This window comes from Typopeltis vanoorti, chromosome 5 (genome assembly GCF_054136105.1).
Source record: "Typopeltis vanoorti isolate ZY-2024b chromosome 5, IOZ_Tvanoo_1.0, whole genome shotgun sequence".
In the NCBI taxonomy this organism is placed as follows: domain Eukaryota; kingdom Metazoa; phylum Arthropoda; class Arachnida; order Uropygi; family Thelyphonidae; genus Typopeltis; species Typopeltis vanoorti.
The window spans coordinates 123,183,279-123,208,801 of NC_143553.1; the positions used below are offsets into that span (position 1 = coordinate 123,183,279).

Consider the following 25,523-nt stretch of genomic DNA (forward strand, 5'->3'; position numbering starts at 1 on the left):
TGTTAAGATTCATAAAATATACAAGGATATTTACAACTTAAAAACAGTCTGTGGTCTCATCGTCACACCGGAACCACTCCGTAAAAGATCATCTTCTGGGCAGTGCCACAGGTGCCAGAAGTTTGTCCATGCACAGAATCTATGCAGAGCAGAATATAGATGTTTAAAATGTGAAAACAGCCACCCAACCAATACCTGCACAAAGACGAGGACCACCTCGGCCAAATATGCCAACTGTAGTGGCCCTCATCCTGCGAACTACAAAGGATGTACTCAGCACCCAAAGAACAGACGGATGGAGGCAATCAATCAGCCCTCCTCCTTCAGTACAAGAACACCAGAGGCTCAGTCATCAAAACCTGAGACTCAGCGGCCACAGTCGGAGACCTCCGATAATAGAGACACCCAAAAGCAAATAAAAGGTTATCCAAAACATTTGACAAAATCTGGCATTTTGGACTCCTGCACAAACTTATCTCAGCCGGTACCTCACTAAAAATGATTCACTTAATCCATTCATATCTTCAGAATAGATCAATACAAGTAAAAATCAACGGTTCTACATCCTCCCAGCGCCACATCTTTGCTGGAGTGCCGCAGGGATCTCTACTGGCTCCATTGCTGTATCGATGTCTGATATGTATATAGAGACAGACATCGATGATTTCCATTTTGGCCCTGTATGCAGACGATACGGCAATACTAACCAGATCTCTCAAACCCCATTTCATTACCAGAAAGCTTCAAGAAAACCTTCTAAAGCTGGAGGGTTGGTTCTCAAAGTGGAAATTGGAAGTCAACCCCCAGAAAAGCTCAGCCGTTCTTTTCTTAAAAAGGCCAATGTCTCCTGTAGGAGATGTGTTACTATTCAATACTAAAATTCCCTGGCAGACAGAAACAAATTACCTGGGTGTGATTCTCGACAAAAATCTATCTTTCAATCAGCATACTAAGTCTGCGTGCACAAAAGCATCTAAAGCCATAGCTCGGATCTATCCGCTAATTAATAGAAATAGCAAGCTGAGCAACAGAATGAAATTGCAGCTATACCAGATGATGATTCGTCCTATAATCACCTATGCCTCTCCAGCCTGGAGCCACACCTCTAATGCTAACATTATCAAAATACAGCGAGTGCAGAATAAGTGCTTGAGAATGATTCCGAACGCCCCGTGGTATGTTAGAAACAATCAACTCCACAGAGACACAAATATTCTTTATATTTTCTCTTTTCTGCAATCCTTAGCATCCAAGTTTTTCCGAAAGACGTGCACACATCCCAACGATTTGGTTCAGCAAGCTGCAGCATACGATCCAACGAACATATTCAAATATAGAAGACCAAAAGCTATATTAGCCTCCTTTAGTGATGCATAATCTCCATGCCCATTCAGGGCGAGCAATCTGCTCATAAATTTAACCCTCACTGTAACCACAACAGATAGCGGGAAATATGAAAAGCATATTGCTTCACCCCTAAAGTCATAAATGTCAATTGTCAATTGTCAACATTGGTATTTAGGGTCTAGCTACTCACTAAGGATACCTCAGAAAAGGTTGAAACCTGTCTGGGTAGTGACCCTACCCATAATGTATTGCAGTATACATCTTTTAGTGAGATGTGCTTTATTTTACATTATGGGAAAAAATACTAAGAATAGTGATCAGAGCTTTACTCACCTTTACCACCTTTAGACTTGAACTTTGTTTCAGGCGCAAACTTAATTGTTTGCTTACTTGGGATTAGGAGTAAAAATAACCAAACTTATAAAATTACTTGGTTATCCTAATATAATATAATATAATATAATATATATATATACAGTATATATATATATATATATATATACACACATACTTTTTTCTACAGAGAATTTCTGCATACATAAATTCATATTTCTACGATGGGCAAATGCAGGTTTGCCGCTCATCGTTTTTATTGCACATGGGACAAATGCTTTTCTTTTTACAAATTATATAATTTCCATGATTTCTAGAAAAATTCTTGTAAACTGCGTTTTGTGGACTCACGGTTTTCGGTTACCAAATGTTGGGTTTAGGTTTACAGAGTGTTAGTAACGTTGTTCCTACACTAACATTCACTAACAGTGCATTGCTCATCGCTAACTCATTATTCTATAATTAATTTCCTGTCAACACTTCCGAAAGAGTTTAAGTGTGTGTGTGGGGGGGGATGAATGGAATGAATATATTCACGGTAAAATACGACTGCATTATACTTTCAAGAAGGAAAGGTGGAAATTTTTACTAGAGCTTGTTTGGTTCAATTTGTCTTCGAGTTTTGGTTCATGTTAATTGGGAAAATATACATTCATCCCTCTTACCTTCACAGAAAACTCTTCCCTTATACATCATGCCATAACGCTTCAGTTAAACACGCGGGTTCCAAAATATCCCTGGCCAGCTCTCTGTGTTCTTTGTAAACAGAAGGTCACTATTCCCACATGGGGCGAAGTTCTGGACGGAAAAGGGATTCATTAGCTGCGGAAACCTCATTGATTGCGAGATATTTTTAACGTTTATGGTGTACAGAGAAACATGGTTATTTTGGGGCTTCGTCTGTAGGCTGCGCACCCTTTTATACGACGCTCATTAACTTCTTTATTCAAAATAAGTGTGTGTGTGTGTGTGTGTGTGTGTGTGTGTGTGTGTGTGTGTGTGTGTGTGTGTGTGTGTGTGTGTGTGTGTGTGTGTGTGTGTGTGTGTGTGTGTGTGTGTGTGTGTGTGTGTTGTTTGCTACAGGTTCTGCTCTGGTGTTATTACAATATTTCTGTTAGCTTGTAACCATAGTCAGAGCCTTAAAACGCTACATTATTTAGGAGAGGATAACTAGGATACTGTATCAGAAATATTTTGCAAGAATGCACAGTTCCATCTAATTAACTGAAATCTATAAAAAAATTCTCCATCTAATTAAAAACGAACTTTTATGTGGGCTTATGAATACTTTTCAAAAGCATATAGAATTTAGTAGTATTAAATATCTAGACTTCCATCTTGAACCCAACGTGTGTGTGTGTGTTTGTGTGTGTCACTAAAAGTTTATAATGTAGAACATCGGAAGAAGATGATAACCTTTATTTTAACTGACAACACGACGTTTCATTCTCTAATTGCACAGGATTTTTTCAGATATAAACAAAACCGCTTTTTAATACTGACACTTAGTCCGTTGTGGATCATGACCCCACTAAAGAGCTTCAAAATCGCACCAATAACCTTTGGAAAACAATCTATGAGTTTAATAGAGGAAACAAACTAGCTCTCCTATCCCTTCAACCTCTTTCCCTACATCTATAGCAGACTCCACAAATTCATAAAGAAGATGAACCGCTAACGTCCACTACCAGAAGGATTAGTATTCTCCTACATACCTTCTTGTCAAATGTGTATCTAAACCACTTAAGGGCTTGATAGGACAATCACCATCCTTTGTTAAAAACTTCGCACATTATGTTTCCAACATCAGCAATATTATCCTTGATGACCATGACATTTTAGCAATTTTTATATAGTTAATCCGTTTACCAATGTTCCTACTGATGATCTACTTGCACTGCTATAAGATAAAACCCTTTAAGAAGGTTATGGCACTCCTCAAACAGTGTATTTCATCTGGATACTTCAAATATAAAAATACTATATACTAACAGAACACCAGTCTAACCATGGCCAGTACTCTTTCGCTAGTTTAGCAAATCTTTATATGGAAGAATTTGGAAAAAAAAAGGTCCTAGAAGAATATAGTCATAAACGAAAATTATGAAAAAGGTACGTTGACGTTATATTCTTAGTTTAGACCCATGGATTACCATCACTTATATTTTTTCACGAGTACCCCGAATCGTCAACACCGTAATATAAAATTCACCTGTAAATTAGAATCTAATGGTTCACTCCCATTTCTGAACCTTCGACTAACTAAGAAATCGGGAAAATTAAAAGTCTATATTTTGAAAGCTTACACATACCGACAGCTAACTAAATGCCTCATCTCATCATTATAGACCTCAAAAATTGGTTATTATTTCCACACTAGAAGCAAGAGCCCGCTGACTCATCACTGACAAGGACGAACTAGCCAAAGAACTTTACCATTTAAGAAACACTTTCCTTCAAAATGATTATAATGACCACACAATCTCCACACTAACTCAACTGACAAGAGACCAGAGAAATTTCTAATCAAGAAGAAAACAGAGGATTCGTCATCTTCCATATATTAGCTCTATTTCCATAAAACTAGTAAAAGTACCGAAGGAATATAAAATCCAAGTAGTATTTACCCCCTTTATCAAGATGACATCGCTATCTGATCCACAAAACCTTCGACATAGCCACACTTCTATATCCGGATGTTTATAGGCCATGCTGTGATTGCCAGTCATCTTGCTATGGACAGACAGAAAAATCAATCGAGCAACGTATTGAAGAATATGTTCGATATATTGAATACCATAAGAGTGAAGCCTCAGCTTTGTAATGTGCTCTCTTTAGCTGACCCACAAGACGTTTCGCAAATGAGACATCACTTTCATGAGATAAATCGGAACTATTACACCGTTGCTATGATACAACAGAGAGAAAAATCTGAGTCTTTGGAAATGGCATTAGATCATAAACATCTACATATTAACGCAAGTATCAACTTATCTGAATACATCTGGAAATAAAGGTAGATGAAATGAAAGATGAATGGGAGTAAGAGATTCATGTTCAATTCTAAAAGGATGCTGAGCAACTATGGCTCATTTTACCCATAGGTTAAGGAATCGGATATATGATAGATGCAAATTCTGCTGAATAACAGCAATAACACTCATTGATATGAATAAAAGCCCATTGACAGTTTCCATATTGATTCTCTTTAGAAGAGTTTCTCCCTCTTGATACTGGTCAAGAAATTTTAGAAAGTGTTACATTCACAATCTAAAATGTGAGGACAGTGTTGGGAAAAATTGTGATTTTCACAGTATTAGTGATAAAAGTTTCAAAGTGATAGCCTTGGGCCATCTATCTCTGATTGGTACCAGTGGAGATTGAACTGCCCACTCAGTCTCCAAAAGTTAGATAGGGCTAAATGGCCTCGCCTACTCCCCGTATACGGGAATAAAAAAAGGCGTTAGCTGATTTTTTTTTTTTTAGGAACATAACAGACGAAAAGTAACGTTTTGAGGGAAAAATACTACCTTAAAAACTTTTAACTTTTTGAAATTGAGGATGCTATTCAAGTGATGGAATTATGCCAGTGAAAGGCTAAGTGTCAATCCGAGAAGGGAGATCCAGACTTGATATCGAGCAGACCAACAACAAACGTATTCCTAAGATTAAGATAAGAGATGAAGTAAGAAAATAAAGCCTCCTGTTTTGTTTTCTTTCGATTTGAACGCTGCAGAACACTTTACATGTCACTGAGTGGACAGGAGCAGTTTGTATTTCTACCACAGTGAGTGGTCCAGCAGAACGCAAGTAGTCAGTGGTCTGACTACTTGCGTTCTGCTGAATAACAGCAATAATCCCATTTTCAACTACTTGTGTTCTGTGCAGAACACAAGTAGTTGAAAATGGCGGCGATGAAAACTTCTCGGAATATTTAAGATAATTTTCCTTTTATAAAATAGTTCTTAAAATATTTAAAACATTAAACCCAGAGAGAGAGAGAGAGAGAGAGAGAGAGAGAGAGAGATGAATTATATCATTTATGACATAATTGTAAATGATATATCGGAAAGGCTGATGATTTAATAAGAAAGCGAGTCTCAATATTTTTGATTCGAAATAAGTACATCCTTAAGTCTAGAAATAAAGCTTCTCTGCATTCTACATTTTCCAGTTAAGTCGTATCAAACAATTAAAATTAAATTCATGGGCATTTATGTATTTGTGTAAAAGCATTGTAGCCAATTAATTTTGAGTAAAAGTACAACATTGTAAATAATATAGATGAACATTCAGCCATTATTATTATTATTATTATTATTATTATTATTATTATTATTATTATTATTATTATTATTATTATTATTATTATTATTATTATTATTATTATTATTATTATTATTATTTAGCCGGTTCCTGAGTCAGGAAATCTTTTGTGCTTTCCAGAAACTGGGATTTTTTAAATCACCTTGTTAATAATGAACCATATAATCCCTACAATTTCAGACAATTTTTCTAGTTATGGTTTAGGAACTTGTGGTGGTAGCTGTTATCTGCCAAACTGTTGCGACCGAAGCCTTCAGTTCTTTGCAGCGAGCTCAACTCTTAGTGATCTTTAAGGATGGAGACCGGTTTGCCTCCAAATTAAAAAAAAAAAAACGTTTCTTAAGACTAACTGAGTTTGCACCTGCTCATTTGAGAATGAAAGCGTTAAATGGTTTTTTTTTTATCAATTAGAGGAACGGTGACAACGCTAACGCGAGCTCTTTGTGCAGCCGGTAACAAAGTGCATTGCCAGTTCAGATATAACTGCAGTTATCGCATATTTCATTTGTTTTTTTCTTCACTTGCAAGTAATTGTGTTTGATGTCTATACGTTATCTATAGTATACGATAACTATAGAAATCAAAACAATTGCTAGGATGAAAAGAAACTAGACTACGCAAAGGCCAAAAAACTGGTCCTATACCCAAATGATTATTATGGAGATAGGCATCCAAAGTTTGCTCCATGGGATTACATCCTGTAACTAAAACTGATAGCAGGACATTCTTCAAGTTGTGGAAAGTTGTGGAAGAGAAGTTTACTAAAGTATGACAAATCCACTATTATTGTTTACATCGCAGAGGTAAACAGGACCATCATTTCTGTATTTGTATGTATACACCAAATATTCGCTTTTCGTTTGGGTGTGGGGGGGGAAATTAGAGGTATCTGTTTAATTATCTAGATATGCGGTAATTAAATTATAACTTAAATTACATTAGTGTGCCTATTTTTGATTTTTATACATATAATCGAAGTATAAAATGATATATGTAATTCCGAGCTCCTGAACGCAATACGTTTTTGAAATACCTCTAGAAAAGTGGACGGAGAAGCATACCAACTCGCAACTTGCCTGAGTAGCTACTTCTTTGGACTTCGTAACGAGGGATGTTCTTAAATTCACAGCAAACGCTACTCACGGACTATTATTTGCGTACCGACAAATACAGAGATTTGCATTTAACTGTCCCATCTTAGTATGGATAGACAGCTCATGAGCACAACTCTTAAAGTCGATAGATGAATACCAACGGTTTGGTTTGAAACACACACACATCAAGGGCATTGGGACATTTATCCTTCGTTTAGAAATATACAATTTGAATCTCGCCTCTTGCATCATGTTACAGAGGGTGTTTATTTTATCTCATGAATTGCAAATGAGTGTACTCTCATTTGGGTAAATATAATTCTTGAGTCTTCAAACCTGTATGTTTTTAAAGACTATCACATTTTTAATCAGCTAATGCACGTACTGCTATGCCATCTCAGATTTCCACTAAAGGAAGGTAATAAATGAGTAATAATAAAATTAAAATTCTCATCATTAGTAACAAATGAAAAAAGAAATGTTAACCATGGTGGGGAGGTACTGATAGATATCAAAAAGTGGTATACGGGGGATCTGAGTCTGCAAGGAGCTATAGAAAGCCTCTGCAGAGAGGCTTTCTATAGCTCATTAATACAAGAAGACTTTAGGCGAGCTAAAGGCTGGGCCCATTATCAAGGTACTTTAATCGAGTCAGCACCCAGCAGAACACAAGAGATGGGCATCTCTGTTGCACTGTTCTATAGATGGTGCTCCTTTAAAAGAGTCATATCTGGTGCCTCCCCAGCATGATTGGGTAAAGGATGGCACCAGACTCCTCCCCGGGTTCGAGTATATTGACCTTATCAGGACTAGGATCAATGCCCTGCCTACTCGAGCCCTCACAGCCCAACGGCTAAATGTAGTGCTGGCTGCCACTGCAGTGAGTCATTGTCTCATATAGCCCAGTGTTGCTTCCGCACCCATGGGGTCCGCGTGAGGAGGCATGATGCCGTGGTCTCCATTCTGAACAACCGCTTTAAGAACAAAAGTTGGGAGACTGCGGTGGAACCACATTATAGGACCTCCCCGGGTTTGCGTAAGCCAGACTTAGTAATTAAAAGAGGTGGTGACGTTTGGGTAGTTGATGCCCAGGTGGTGGGAACAGAGCGCCCACTAGCCTATAGCCATAATAATAAAGTAAATTATTATAAAAATAACCAAGATCTAGTTAGTAAGATACGGGAGGAGCATGGGACAACTCCGAGGTTTACCAGAGCCACCATCTCTTTACATTGCGCATGGGATGCAGATAGTTATAAGGACTTAAAACAGCTTGGGCTTACGCAGAAGGAAATAAAAGTTCTTTCCTTGAGGGCCCCTATAGGTTGACTCACTCTGAAACTATAAATTACACAAGCCCACTATGGGCATGCGTGGAGTTTTCTAAAACGGAAAAATGTTTAAACGACAAACATCAAGATCCATTAGGGAAATGCAGGAACTCGGGAGGGTCTGCCCTCTACGAGTTATGGATCACGTCATTTGCTCAGATTCAAGTCGTTCTGTTCTCCACTGTGCCCTACAAAATGAAAGCTAATACCTCAAGCTGGTTTCGTGCCTCAGTGAAAGCCAAGGGTCTTCATTGAATAAAAGAAAAGTAAAAAAATATATATTTCGAGTTCTTGTGCACAAACGTTTTGACGATTGTTATTAAGATATAGGAATGATATCACTACAAACGTTATTCGAAAAGAAGAAATTAAGGTGGAGTGGTGACAACAGTGATCGCATCGCTAACCATTAATTTGGGTTAATCTCCAATTATCCACTTTGCAGTATTAGACGGCAGCTCCTTACTTAAAGATTTCCTTGTTCAATAGATGTTGCAGGGCTAGCGTATGGTAGTATGCATGTCATTCTTCAGCCGTGATAAACGATCTCAGCTTGTCAAACAGAGATCGTGAATTTATGTTATGAAATGTTTCAAATTTCTAATATGAACGGTTCTTCCTCTGTGGTTCTTTATATTTCGAGAAGAGATTTTTCTCCTAGTGCAAACTGAGATTTTTCATCACTGAAAACAGAAAAAAACCATCCTGAAAACGAAGCTAACAAACATAACATACCATCCTCATAACCTTATTTTCTTCTGCCACAATTCTAACTACCTGAACCCATGAGATTTTGTAATCTGATGAGCTCACTGCATTCATAATCGGTCTCACTAGTACAGCCCGATTTTATATCTTTGGACTTCTATGCAGTTTTGGAATAAACTGGAATAAAGTGGTTCAGACATGCTGATGAAGTATGTTAATGTTTTTGACAAAGTTGATTCTTCTATTCTCATAAGTAATAGTCAGGTCCAAAAACCCATGACCATTTATGTATCGATAGAGAAGCAAGAAAGGTAGATCAAAGTTTCTATTTTTGATGTGAGTGATTACTCTTTCATGCTCTACTGTGGCAACGCGTAAAAGTCTCATTTAAGTAGTTTGAGAAAATGCTGACCAAAGATCGAAAGTTTAGGTTTAAAAATGGCAATTCTCTCCCTACTTTCTTTATCAAGATGTTTTCGAACAGTGCAGTTCCTCCTTCCGGATTCAAATTCCAATTAGAAACATTAATTCCAAGAAGTTGTATCTTATTATACTAATCAAATAAAACTAATATTTGCTTGTTAAGTGGGAAAAAATTACTACAACTCCTCTCTCTATCGGTATTTATATAAAGTAAGTAAGGCACTTACCTATGGTAGTAAAGACAGTACCACAAAAGAAAAGGGCCCCTAGAAAAGTCCACTGATCCGTGTCCGATTCGGTAATTACTCCTTCTCTGCAAGATGACTGAACTGTCGATTCGTAGTGTTTGAGTTTCTCATTAGCAAAACTGAGCCATCCGTTCTTGTCGTATATTTCTTTGGCGTCCCATAATTCTCTCATCATGACCTCCCTGTGATCTATTATCGACTTCTTATGCTTGCTCTCTTGAGGGGCTTCGATGATTCTAAGAGCGATTGCCCCAAGTACAGCATACAACGCCAATATCACCATCAAGAGAATATGAGAAAACCATTTCTCGGAGATTTCCTTAATACGAGTAGCTATACGGACACCCAAAGTCGGTTTCTTTTCCACCAAGGTCACAATATGCATGGGATTAACGACAGTAATCTCTGGTTGGTCAGGAGGAAGCCATTCCACCTCATAGGGGTGGAAGGGTGGATTTCGGAGTCTTCCGGTTGCCATGATTTAAGGTACTTGAGGATCAGACAGCATTCTATCAGCAAAGATAAATCAGCACACTCTTAGACGAAGTGATATCTCTATTAAGGACTTCATCCCGCTTCGGAAGACTATAAAGATCACATGAAAGAAGAAATAAGGAGCTTTCGGAATCGTCGGCGCAAAGGTCATGAGTAGTGTCGGGTTATTTGGTGTCATTCGTTGCGTTTGTTTCCTGTTCGTTACAGTTGGGCATATTCCACGCCAGTGATGCCCCCACCAATACTGCACGCCAATTTGGCCTCGCGTGGTTTTAAGTGTCTGCCGGAACTGCTATAGTTATTCTTCGTATTCTTCCGACGCTACAGACTCTCGATCACGTGACTCCGAATGTGTCCCAAGTTTGCTCCTCCCTCTGTCTGTCCAATAACAGAGCCAGGTGAATGTGGGTCGGCAGCAGTTCGTAGATTTTTATAAAGAAAGCATTTGTCTCAGAGAGTTGGCATCGTGTCACTATAAGAACATTATTCTCTTTCCCCCCTTTATAAACCACCCTCTTAATTAACCGAAGCGGAAAAGAATACAGAGAGTTAAATATATACTCACATCGATCAAAAGTATATGATGGTGGATGACGTGCTTTTATGAAGGCTTCAAATATCAATGAAACAGTAATTGTTTGGAAAATATGTCTTATTATTTGTTTTTCTTTGAATTACGTCTTGTTTTCATTGGTTCGGTTAAAGAAACAATTGAATGTCTCCATTTTAAAATAGATGCGTGCTTAGATTCTTTACGATACACAGGAGAGATACCGAAACAAGCAATTTTGTCAGATGCAAGGATATTGTGCTACTAAACAAATTGCTACACGTTCTTCTATCTCTGGATACATTTCCCTGACACTTTTCCTAAGCTCAACAGGGACTAATGAGTGACAGCCCTGAGCATCAGCGGCAACGTGATGGGAGCGCGTGCGGTCCCTAAGAGCGAAAGGATGGGGAAGGAGGATAATGTCTGATGCGAGGATCTGCTATCTTGGATCAACACGAAGTGTTTATTTTGGCACTTTCTTCTCGTCAACTGTCTTATCCCAGCCCGGGGCAAAGTAACCTAAATGGGTTTAAAAGAGTATTCTTATTGTAGTAGTTTGTAACTACAGAAAAGGGTTGGGAGAAAAGTCTGGCAAAAAGAAAAATTTGCAGAACAAAAAAGGGATAAATAAAATGATTCTAGTTTTTGATTTGAGTATAAATGAAATATGCGTATATAAATTTTATGTGAAAGTAAATATCTATATTAAAATGTCTAAATATTTATATGAAATAGGCAAATTTATATTCAATGTTCTCCATTGAATATGCATAATGCAATTACTTGATTTGTATATACTGTATAATGGTGTCTTTTCTTATAATAGTAATGCAGTCCTAGATCTTCATTGCACTTATGTCATTTTCTGTAGAATTGCAAAGAGGGCTTCGGGTGTTTAACGACAATCCTAAGAAGGATTGTTATATTTATTTCTATATAATCCGGGAACCCTATTGTAGAGACCAAACACGAACCTCTTTTTAAGTCTCCTTCACCAATCGGATCAGTGGTCTCACACTAGGAGACAAATTTCATCTCTCACGTGAAAACAATCACGGAAATCCAAGTCCACGGTGGGATCCGAACCTGGCCTTTTTTGCAGAACAGATACGCTAACCACTCAGTCGACCAGTCAGGAAAGATAGTTCAGTATCTGTTGGTGAAAGAATGACCAGCATCATTACCCACCATAAGATGTGTAATGATCTCTAAGCAGATTGAATTTTCTAAGTTTCTCAACTGTAAGTTAGCCGCTCTATTTTCTCTCTCTCTCTCTCTCTCTCTCTCTCTCACACACACACACACACACAGAAAATTAACAAAACATTTATGCCCTAGTCTCATAGCTTCAGTCGTAATTGAAAATAATCCAGCTCATCTACACCCTTGTGGGTGACATTCGCATATATTTTTTTTTTTAAATAAAATGGCCTTTGTGTAAAAGAATGACATAACATTATTTACTATAAACATTTCTTTTTATGTTAATATCATCATTTACTACCACTACTACCGCTGTCATTATATTACTTCATTTCCCCTCTCTAAAATCCTCCAGGCAATTATTTATCGTAGAGCATACACTTAAAGTGTTTGTGTGGGTGATTAGTAAGGTTATGGTTGAAGAATCCAGTTACAGTATTTCTTAAGTATGTATGTGGTGTATTAAAGTTCCATAAATCAACCCTAGAGAGAGAGAAAGGGTGACTCAAAAGTTGGTCCCTTACCAATTAGGAAAGTTTCCAAGTTATATGGTGGATAGCGAAAAGAAGGTGGGAGGGGGTGGCTTACTTTGGAGTTGAACCAAAGATGACAGGCTTCATGCGGAGAAACTGAGACAGTCACTGGTCTCTCAGCTTGTTTAAGGGCATCGTTCCACCCTCAAAATATAGAACACCATAGGAAATAGCGAGAGAATTCGTTCAGCTGGTCTGTGGTTCTATTGCAAAGTTCATTTTACTCAATGACCTTAAGGTGCATTACTACAAATGGACAACTTGCAAACGTATTATACGATACTTATAAGTTATATAATATCGTCTTCACATAACTTCCTTTAATTATTACATTATTCAGTCTATTTTGCTTGGTATTTAACAAACCTCATATTTATGAATTGAAGTTTGGCTTTCGAACTTCAATGCAAAAGAAGGGACGAGATGTGTACCAAAGAGAAGTGAAGTGGTTGGCCAAGACGAGGATGAAATATGTCATCAGCAGAGTAGCTGGGATCCATCGAGAACGAATTCAGAAGATCGTAAATGTTGGGAAACATTGCGGAGTTCCTTCCATCAGAGAAGATCAAGATTAAAGAAGAGAGTACTCAATCATGACAGCTTTTGGTCTTTTAGAAAAATCGCTATAGCGAGCAATACTGTGAGGCGATTATACCATGGACCCTAAATGTAAATATCATTTTAATTTTTCAAAACCTCTTTGAGTTTACTGTTTTAAAGGGATTAAATCTGATTTTAATTCGGATCGAGATAGTTCTTTTCAACCAAACAGTTCTTCGTTACAGACTATATTATGAAGACAATAATCGTGGTAAATTAAAGTCGTTAAGGGGCATTTCTAAAATGCGAAATGACCGTTATTATATAATTTTTAAAGTGAACAATAAGTAAATCTATAGATGAATACAACAAAAAAAAAATCTGCTCCAGAAAATAATCAAAAGGAAACTACGTCTCTTTGACTCTAAGTCTCTCTGTTCGTATGTAGAATGAATGATGAGAGGAAAATAAAAATGCTGCTGTTTGGAATGATTGAAGGAAAGAACAAAAAGGGAAGACCAAACAGAGAATGGGACGATGACATTGTCAAATGGTGTGGAAACTCTATACACAAACTGAGTCATCTTACACAAAATAGAATGCAATGGAAGAATCATATCATGATGACATCAGACACCTACGAGCATTGGACCCATGGTTTTTGATGATGATAATGATATAATTTTTATAGAGCCAACAAAGGCAACTTTTTATTTGTCTTTAAATGCCTTTATTCCACAGTTGGCCATTTGAACTTGAGCGTTGAAGCATATTCTGGTGTTTTTCCAATAGGTTTTCTAAATGTGTAGTTCGGAGCAAGTGCTAATTGCACTTGGCCGGTATAATTTTTAAATGTGTAACTTTCATAATATTCACCGAGGAATATTAATAAAATATACTAGAAAATTAGCTTCATTTATCACATTCAAGAAAGAATTTTCATTAAAAGTAACGAAATATATAAGAATCCATTGAAATTCAATAATAAACACACCCTTCTAGAAATAGAAACATCCTAATCTTTCATCCAGGGTTGCTCGGTGTGCATACATTTCGATTTGTTTTGCTTTCGACGGTTATTTTGGTCTCGTGCTTCATATTTATCAGCAACATTCCAGCCGATGTTGCCGCGTCAGTTTGGAGTGAACTAATTTAATCCAAGGATGTACGAAATATCTTGAAAAAGCCTGAACGAAAGGTCAAGAACTGGTACCGATGCTTATGATTTTTGGACAACATGCTTTTGTATTCCTAATTGTGTGTGCTTATGTTTCTCAACTGAGGCCACCCCAGTCTTTCAGAGAAGTTGCATGCACTGCCAAGCATGACGTTTGGCATAAGACATTCTTCATTGTCTTCATGGTGACAGTGATTGATCAGAGACAGAACATCATTCTAATTTGGCAACCTATGCTTTTCAATTCTTTCTCTTTCTCTCTCTCTCTTTATCTTTCTCTCTGTGTACAACTTAGTGGAACTCCACTTATATAACCCTATATGTTATTTGAAGTAGGAAAAAAAGTTATAAAAAACCCATTATACTTAGTATTTCAATTAGAATTACGCTTTTAGTCTAATTTGGAGATCCAGATCACAAGAACAGTATACAGCTAATGCAGCCCTCCCACTCCTGATGAAATATCATTGCGTGTTTGGCAAAGAATATTTATAATGGAGTCTGAAGCTTGAAAGGTAGTTACCATCATCGGATACACCACTACGTAACTGAAGATTGAAAGGCATTGTAATATGTTTGAATATCGCATGCATTTCAAATTAACGCAGAAACAGTTCTACTGCAAATAAGAATAAAATATATATTTAATAATATATAAATAGGTGAGGCCATTTCAGTCTGATCTAACTTTTTGAGACTGAGGGGGGGATTCAGTCTTCAACGCTAGCCAATCAGAGATAGTCAGCGCCAGACTATCTCTAATTATATACGGCATTCAGTGAAGAGACGGCTGATAAACGCCACCATCTCGTGGTCACTAATCCTAACACTATATTTATTGTCTGGAATAATCTGGGTTCTACGATCTATTTGCTTGAGTTTACAGCACGCAAAATCAGAATTTTCCGGGAGAAAAATTCACTAGCTGGTGACAGAGATCGACTAACTCGAAAACTGATCTAGTGGTCTAGTACTATAGAGTGCAAACGCCACTTCCACTGAGCTACATAGGCTCTAACAAAAAAAACCAAAAAAACCCATAATGATAGATGGCGCCACGTACTCTATTTAGAGTCAGTATGATTTTTAGACTGTATACTGTTTGCTTTGGTATAATTGAGAGAAAGCTGTTGTTGTTTTGAATTACACACGGAGCAAGTAAGTCTCTGAGGTCAGTGTTTTATGTCTTTCAGGGAGTCTGTACTCTTCTAGCCGAGAGGTCTTTTCTGGTATAGTATCTATCAATATTGCTAAAAGCATATGCTTATGAATTAATTCCCATCCTATAACTTTTTTTGTATTCATGCGGAATCTAGTCTCCAGTATGGAGACAGGCTTGTATTCAACCATCCCCCAAAAAGTAGATAAAAGCCATACATCAAACTCTCTGTTACTAAGCCTCAAATCCTGTGCACAGTTTGACAAACTTTGCAGTACGTATATATCCCAATTGATGAGAGCTTTCGTAAATGTGCCTTACAGATATCTTCTCTTGGACTGCCTTATACCTTTATACTCTCCTAATACACGATCATCACATTCACCCCCCCCTCTCCCTCCACCTCCAAAAAACTAAGTGTATTTTTTTGCAGCTTCTAATCTTGTATAAATATCAAGTGGGTTCCACCCACGAATATTGTTCTCACGTCTGGACTGATGAGAACCATTTAAAAAATGCTCTATGCTGTCCACTAGAGGGCAATCTAGTTAATTGATAAGGCGTCTTTCACAAACTTACTCAAGTCATTCTCTCAAGCATTTTGTTTCCGGCACATGCTTCTTTTACGTATTTTCATAGATATTTTCTTTTAGGTATGTTCGCTGTCATTATTTCTTCGTTTTTCCCTTAAGTTGTAAGAACACAAGCAGCTACATGTCGACGTTTATACTCCAAATATATCGAACCCGCTTCTTGTCTGCATTTTTCATTCCATTTACGTGTTTGCTGTGGAATAATTTTTTCTCCGACAATAGATTCCCTTAAGAACCACAATCTTCAGTTGTTCAAGAAACATATCAACAAGTTCTACCATTCTTTTTTACCATCTGACAACACACAGAAATAATCACAATCTTTTTTTTTGTGTGTGTGTGGGGGGGGGGGATTCGTATAAATGAAGCTTTTCTAACTTTTTTGGGAAAAAATCAGCAAGCAATCAGTCTCAAAACTTAGCTATCAATGATAGCTGAACTCATGGCTATAGTTACCATATCCTGGGAGAAAGAGTACGTCAGATAACTGCCATCATCTTATTATCTTAAACACAGACTCCTATTGTTGTCTGAAATAACTGGAATTTTGCGTTCGATTTTAGACGTTGTGGGATTAAAATACTAGTTTTTAAGAATACTAGGTTGGGGGGGGGAGTTCCTCTGGTGACTAGAATTGAACCTCCAACGTTCTTTCTTTCTGACGTTTTAGCATTATAGTGCCAGAAATGTTTCTACAAGCAATTCTATTCTTTATTAAAATATTTTAAAATTAAATTAAAATTAGAAACAATACCATCATTGTGTCTTTCTTTAAGACATTTTTAACGTTGTGTTCGAAAATACTTTATTTATTAACTAATGAAAGTATAAAAATATTTCTTAGGCAATTCTAAACTTAATAAATGTTAAAAATAATAATTCCTAATAATAGCTTGAAGCAAATACACGTACCTAACACTACCATTTTCTAGTGATAAAAAATAATCTCATGACAACAAAAACCGTTTATCTAATAATTGCAATACAGGAAAACTAGCCAGAACCTAGGCAATTAACAGACAACATACTTAATGGAAAATTCGCTGGCATTTATGGTATAGCGTAGTCCGCATCCAGTGATTTCTCATTGAAGGAGAATCCTGAATAAAGACGCTTGATAAGAATACCTTGGTGTAACAATAAGACAAATACATAAACAGTGACAGCATTGAAAACGGCGATTTACGTGTTTTGCTTCTAAGTCAAAATAAAACTATTTCGAAAAATTATAAATGGCAAATTTTTCTTCTGCCATTTTATAACCCTTTACATGATAACATACGTGAAACAAATATTACTTCTCAAATGCTTGAAGATGATGTCCTTATAAGGATTGGCTTAAAGAGGCAAAGCAAGAATGCTTTTCATCTTCCCCGTTATCTGTAGAGGACAGTGTGGGGATAAGGTGTTATTGGGCTATTAAAGCTTTGATCATATCATGGCAGGAGGGTAACAGCAATAGCCGAGCCTCAGTTAGAACTTCACTGGCCGCAGCATTGCCATATTTAAAGGTAAAGCCGTCTTAAGAGAGCATACTCATAACTCTCGAATCTCAGCGCCCAATGGGGTAACAGCAACAGCCGAACCTCAGTTAAACTTCATTGGTACAGCATTGCCATCCATTACCCTCCAAGGGTTTATCAAGGTCTAATTCTCATTGAAATTTCAATAGTCCTTATAAGGACTGGCTTAAAGGGGCGAAGCAAGAATGCTTTTCTTATTCCCCGTTATCTGTAGAGGACAGTGTAGGGATAATGTGTTATTGAGCAATTAAAGCTCTGATCATGGCAGGAGGGTAACAGCAATAGCCGAGCCTCAGTTAGAACTTCACTGGCTACAGCATTGCCATCCATTACCCTCCAAGGGTATTCGATTGAATGAATCAATCACCGCCCTCATCCCTAATCCGGCAACCACACTTGATATATATTAAAAAGAATAGTAGATAAATAAAAGGTGTGGGAAATAATTTAGAAATTTTTAATAAAAAGAAATCTAAATGAAATTTGTCTTTTAAATTATACAAATGTATAATTTATTTTATAAAAGTATTTATAGATTGGTGTACTAATTTCTAACATTACAGGACCTATATTTCTAGAAAGGGCTACAACTGCGTGATTGGCAAGCAGTAATATCTGCAGTTTCCGCACTCTATAAATAGAGATATTATTTGATCTTCAAAACTTGATCGAAAATAATCCTCTTAATATTGGAACTCATCCAACTGAATCACTTCTAATTTTATACTTCTCGCACCCTCAAACTCGATCAAAGGACTCTCCTGCTTCAATGCGGGGTCATCGTCGTCCCATCCTCTGTCTGTCTACATCGAACTTCTCCCTCCATCAAACAAAGAGATCATTGTACAATAACAAGCCTGCTATTTGGCAACAACTCAGAAGCGAACATCCTTATCAAACCTCCACCCTTTTATTCAGTGTCAAAGAAGTAAACGAAAAAGAGAAATATCCCCTTCAGATAATAAGGCAGGCAGAATGTCCGTCATGCTGGGTGATTTGGCGGGAAAGCCAGTCTGGGTGTCGTCTGATGAGGCTGCGAATTGTTGGCAGTGGGCGTGGAGGGTCATAAATGTTCGCTGAATTAGAATGGATGGGGTTCGAAGTACAAAATTAGATCTTCAGTCTTCTCGAGGTTTTCCGTAATTGATTCAATCTATCTTCGACTACAGAAACGCATCAAAAGTTCTCTGGTGTTCTTAGAATATTTATTTTAATTAGGCAGTGTTGCCAGTTGCGTAACTTTCATATAATATGTGCAATCACAAAATGCATTTTATACAAATTATACCATCAAAACATTTATTGTTATTTAAGTAAACATCTTGTTTATGCAGTATATGCAATATGTTTATATATGTATGCAATAACAGTCACAAGTATCCCTAGTCCTTATAAGGACTGGCTTAAAGGGACGAAGCAAGAATGCTTTTCATCTTCCCCGTTATCTGTAGAGGACGGTGTAGGGATAAGGTGTTATGAGCTATTAAATTAAATTAAATTAAAGCTCTGATCATGGCAGGAGGGTAACAGCAATAGCCGAGCCTCAGTTAGAACTTCATTGGCTACAACATTGCCATGCATTATCCTCCAAGGGTAATCTTCTGTCACAAGTATCCCTAACTGACGAGGTGAAATATATATATTTTTCCTATAGTAAGAAAATATTACAGTTTAAGGAATATTCTATAAAATGAGAAAAAATATCAAGTAATGATATTATTCCATTCTTTATAATAAAATTTATTATAATAGCACACCTTTTTTATTTTATTTTCTTAGTTCTTTTTCTATTCTAAATGAAAAATATTGTATTGAACTTCTCAGAATACATATTAATACTTGCTGCCATCTACCGGCAGTAGTTAGAAACATTTTTTCGTCTAGTTTATTTTCTAAATAAATTCACTAACGCCATATTTAACTTTCCATCATTCTTGAAACAGCTGAATTAATGCTAATATTAAGAGTGGCATGTGTATTAAGAGTCATTATAAATTTTAATGTGATGAAATTCGGTTCTCTGAAACCTGCAAAACGCACGTTTAGTTAATATTTTGATAATACTGCATTTTGTTCAATTTAAAATTTTAATTAACATGATTAATATAATTAAATTTTCCTATCACATCATTTTCGAAAGGCATTGTCGTTGACAGAATTAGTTCGGTAGGTGATAATTAGGTTAGTAAAAGAGTTACCTTTATAAGTATAAATCTTGCGTCTTTCGATCTATTTCTTTACCTAGTGAAGTAACACCGGAGAGAACACTGGTGATATCTTTTTATCACAGTAAATATTAGAAGATCGTGCTTGATTAAAAGAAGCGTCTGTCGTGGAGAAAAAAAAGTAGTGATGCCGTTATACAAGTCTTTAGTGAGGCAAAGTTTGGATTGTGCTTCATAGCTCTGAAGGTTTTAATGGGTGTTAGGAAAACAGGGTATTCACAGAAGAATTATTAAGTGCGTAGAGGGACTGTATCGTGATAGTTATGATAATCAGTTGGATAGATGCATTCCAATGAAGTTTCCTATCGGAAGATGGAGAGAAGATTAAATTTTAGCTTATAAATTAGTACAGAGCATATGATATAAATTTGGGAGCTTGCTGTACATTGCTGAACTATACTAGAGGAACAATAAAAACGCAATGGGGTAGTAGGTTAAAAAATATGCAGAGTTCGTTTTAACTCTTAGGGAAATATGAGAAATTGTCTTCAGTTGCTGTTTATAGAAGTATTGATATTTATGTCACTATAACACAGAATGAAATAGTTGTCATGATTGAAGGAGAAGTTAATTAACATTTATGTGTAATGATTGTGTTTTATTTAGAATATTCAGAAAATAAAGTTTCATGTAGTTCCCGATTTTTACATCATCATCATAATATCACCATCTGTTCACTGGGAATCCACAGATGCCGTATGGTCACTCCGATGATCGGTCATGTGCCACACCATTCTTCGCCATGTGGCCCTGTTGTTTGCTTTTCTGGAGACCTCAGCTCTTCAAAGAGTTGAGGTCTCCAGAAAACACACACACACACACACACACACACACACACACACACACACACACACACACACACACACACACACACACACACACACACACACACACACACACACACACACACACACACACACACACACACACACACACACACACACACACACACACACACACACACACCATCCATCTCATTGACGGTCTTCTCCTTCCTCTTTTTCCAGGAACTTTACCTTCTATTACTGTTCTGAGAAGTCCTCCTTCCATCCTTTCAATGTCCAAAATATTTTAACTTTCTTCTGTCAATATCATTAAGAAGCCTTAAAGTTCTACTGATCTTTTCTAACACCCATTCATTTGCACGCCTTTCAGTATATGATACCCTCAACAGCCTTTTGTGACACCACATTTCAAAAGCAGCTATCCTTTTCTTATCGGACTTCTTTAGGCGCTAAATCTCATATCCATTAGTCGCTATTGAAAAAACAACAGTATCCAAAATCCTCAACTTTATTCCCATGGATATAGATCCATCCTTCCAGATTGTCTCTGACTGTTGTTTGTATATATTTTTATATATTAAATATAAAGGATCAACTTTATAGTAATGGTAAGCGAAGGATGTCTATTACTACCAAACTTAACGTTGATGTTTAATCATTTCATTTGATTATGTTTAATCATTGTCTGATTTAGAACGTTGAGTATATCTGTACTGTTATATGTTTGTGTATAAATATATAAAAATAAATATATATAAAACACCACGCGAGAAGATTCAAGGAGAGGAAGAAATAATCCATGAAGGAATATGAATAAACCTCTACATGGGCGGATTTTCTGGTATGAGTGTCAGTTTCATCACAGTGGTCAATACTCATTACAGAGGAAGCGCCGTTCTAGTTGGCTGAGTAGTCAACATGCTCGTTTTCCAACCAACCTGCTGCTGGTTGGAATTCCGTGGTGGATGATTGTGATGGAAGATAAATTTCATTGCCAGATGTCAGACCATCTCCTTGCTTCCTAGAGTTTTGAAGGAACTTGAAAAACCTGGTCTCGAGAATAGAGTTTCATTAAGGATTGTATAAAAAAAAATATATATTAAAAATAATAATTACTAAAGCGTTAGTCTACCCACAGTATTAAACGTACTATAGGTTTAGATTCTGTCATGGGGTCACATAAAATAATACAGAACCCTCCATAGCTGATTCAGTATCGACAATGCCCTTAGAATGAAAGATCTGGGTTCGAATCTTATGTAGGACGTGAAAACCTTTATCATACAATTTGAATTGAAGGAGAATTAGGACATCTATGCAGACCATCCAAAACATACACAGTTAACACACATAACGCTGGTCTCATATCTGAAGTTGTGTCTGCCAGAATTCCAACAAGAACTCACTATGTTGTTCGCCTGCGGTTCTCCTTCTCCCTCAACATTGTGTTAGTCGGTGTCCGACTGCAGAGCAGGTTTGCCTACTCCAGTTTTTTCTATCAAATACAAAATCCTTTCCGATGATATTTTGTAGTATTCACACGTAGTTCAGTGTAAAGTATGAATTTGGGTAATTCATTGGCTTTCATCCAGACATCAACTGTCAACCAATTGCAGGGATTTTTAACCGGCGATTGCCCAAAACGAACCTTTTTTTTTTTTTTTCATGTAAGTGTATAAGAGAACTGTCAATTTATCATTTTTAATTAAGACAAATTATAAATTCGTAACGCTGTACAGTATTCATATTTTATTCATTAATAAGATTTATGCAAGCATACTTGAAAAGAGGTTGAGAAAAATTCATATTTTATTCATTAACAGTAATGAGAAACGTTGACTAATGTTTGTGAAAAGCAGTAATAAAAATATAAGAATATTAAACTAGTAGCCTGCATGATTCACAAAATTCATTACACAAAATAAATAAATAAAATAAATAAATAAAAACACTCAGTCAAGTACCAAAACAGTGGTGGCGCTTCAATCGTTTCTTAGGATTTGCTTATTTGTATTACGTGATGACAGATATCTGGGAGAATATCAACGAACGTTTTCTTTAGAATTGTGTTAATATTATTTAAAATCCTTCTGATATTATTCATTCAACAGAACTTTTCTGATATTATGTATATCTTCAATCATGTATAATCCGATTTACTTCGGCTGAAATGCGAATTCTGTAAAGCATAGTTTGTGACTATTATTTGATGCAAACGTTTCATATTATGCCTAGGGTCGATATGGTTTGCATGGTGGCGCCACCTGAATGTCATCATTTATACTAAAATGGTTATTCATTTATAGACAACACAATTTTTTATATATTTTTTGTCAAACGGCTATTAATAGTTATGAATTATATATAAGTATCAAATTCAGTAGCATTTTTGGTTAAAAATTACTTTTATTATGTCATTTTTTAACCTCACTTATCTTTATTAATGCATTTTATTTTGTAATCAGCCCTTAAGAACGGTATTATAAAATCGTGTCAATTTTATATTGTTGCTTTCATAATCAGATTCCGAAATAGTAAAATGTTAATATGACACCATTTCGTAATTTAATGCTGCAGTAGTAAATCACGGCGTGTAGATGGCAGCACTAAGCTGTCACTTTTCAACTGATGGTGTCGTTTGCTAATGGAATATTCAACTGCTGAAACGCTGTACATTAATTTGGAATAAAGTGGGCACAATAACACTTTTCAGACAAGTCAATGGTTTTATTTAATCTCATTCCCGTAATGAAAATGTTCAATTATAATTTCGTAACTGATAATTTATAATTTCGTAATTTTCAATAATTTTGAAGGTTTTATTTATAATTTCATTTTTTGTAGAATTTTATTTTTAAACACTCCACTTTGGCTTAGCAAATGCAATAATAATAATAAAAATATTTAAAAAAAACATAATAATAATAATAATAATAATAATAATAATAATAATAATAATAATTTCTTGTTTACTTCGATGAGATTGAAATTCGTTCATTTGTTATATGTATCTCCAGGATTAAATAGAACCCAACTAAGATTGCAAGAACACGTTGAAACATCTTCTCAATATTAATATTTAATATTTATAAGAAAACTCGTAAAAAACGTTTCAATCCAAAGTATCGGCTCTCCCAGCTGAAAATTAATAAGTGAGATGTGTTTGATTATATGAAGTTATTATACACAATTCTATTTTAGCAAGGTATAAGAAGTTCATACAGTCGAGGGTGTGATGAAAAGTTGTGATAATGACCATGAAGGAATTGTGGTCTTTTTATGCCTTCCACATCCTAAAAGAAAAAGAACAAATTATTATAATTTGATGAAACATGGGGGATGGGATTAAAGGGTTTTAAGATATGTTCTTTTTTTTTCTTTTTGGTTATATCAGTTGCTTTAATATCATTTTTGTTCTAGGTGTTTATCAAAACGTTCCAGACTCCCTCGTAGGTCCGTTACATACTAAAACTACAACGTTTGATCCTAATTACATCGGATTTATATATGTAGTGATAAACGAATCTGATGCTTTAAAATATATTTCTAATTGTGCGTTACATTGTTGTGCGCATGTTTACGCGTTAAGGTACACGTGTGAGGTTATTTATGGGTAGGATGTATTGTCAGTAGTCGATATTAGGGTTTACATTTTAGTGTTTGTATTCAATGCCATTTGTAAGGATTCTCAAATTCTTCCTGTAGTTATACAAGATAACAACGGTGTAATAGTTCAGATTTATCCCATAACGTTTGATGTTTTATTGCTAGGCCTCTTCATAACCAGATGAAGAGAGGACGTCTCCCTTCTTTTGTATTCAATATCGTAGATAGATTAGTAGGCTGTTACCCAACCAGAAACTGCTAGATATGAAATGCATCTTTCATCAATCCTTCATAATCATCTGAGGGATATTCATAACAAGAATCACAAAAGATAATCACATTCGTATTGGTTTAGCTCTCTTCCAAACATCTCCATGAATATATCATAAATTAGATCGGCAGCAGTGATAGCAATAAAATAAAATAAAATGTTATTAAATATTTTAAAGGAAAATATTTTTTAATTAAATAAAAAAAATAAAATTATTTCAATATTTCTCAATATATTAAACTATCGCTAAATCCAATTAAAAAAGACTGTATTACGTGCGAATATTAATAAATATTATATTAGAGATTGCTGTCTCTATGCAAAACATAAGAATAAGTAAATATTATTTTTGTGAAGAATAGAAGCACATCCTTAAGATAATTTTTGTAAGCGCTATGACTAGTAAGCAGTTCAACGAAGTAATTTCCTTCCAGATACCACATACCAGATAGAACTCGCTGGTTTCGGTTATGTAGATTTAATTAGGGCAAGAATCAATGCTCTGTTGACTTAAGCTGGGAAGAAGTGGTGAGTAGAGCCGGCTGCCAGAGTATAGAAACTTTGGCTCATGTTGCTCAATGTCAGAAGACAGACAGTAGTGAGGGGGTCATTGAAGAACGAACATTGGTAACAGAAACAGTACAACCCCACTTTAGGATTGGGGTTGTACTGTTTCTGTTACCAATGTTCGTTCTTCAATGACGTACAAATTGTGGATGCTGGGAGACCACTCGCTACTCTTTATCATGAAAAAGCTGACTACTATACTGAAAACCAAGAATAAGTCTTGGTTTCCCCCATAGTAGACAGCTCTACAACTTGGTAGTGCTACTTCTGGAAGAACATCACATCGAACCAACATTTATCTCCACAACTGTATTTTTTTAAAGCAGTATGATATCTGTAGTGTTAGTTTTGGACTGTTCAGGCTGCTTTTAAGATACTTCTTTGCGTGCCTTGCAGGGCATACCGGCGACATAGAATGACTTCTCGAATACCCAAGTCTGGAGTTGGATAACACAGGATATTGTTGGGGCCCAGGCCTCTTCT

The 25,523-nt window shown here is 36.1% G+C and overlaps 1 protein-coding gene across 1 annotated transcript in view; it reads right to left on the reverse strand.

Annotated features, from left to right (window-relative positions):
- Positions 1 to 11,046, reverse strand: part of LOC150106775 (TWiK family of potassium channels protein 18-like) — a 41,506-nt gene extending 30,460 nt beyond the window's left edge. Inside the window, exon 1 of the mRNA XM_090392694.1 lies at positions 9,790 to 11,046. Coding sequence (XP_090248820.1) covers positions 9,790 to 10,288 — 499 coding nt within the window. The 5' untranslated portion in view covers positions 10,289 to 11,046. The remainder of the gene's footprint in view (positions 1 to 9,789) is intronic.
- Between the last annotated feature and the right edge of the window lie 14,477 nt (positions 11,047 to 25,523).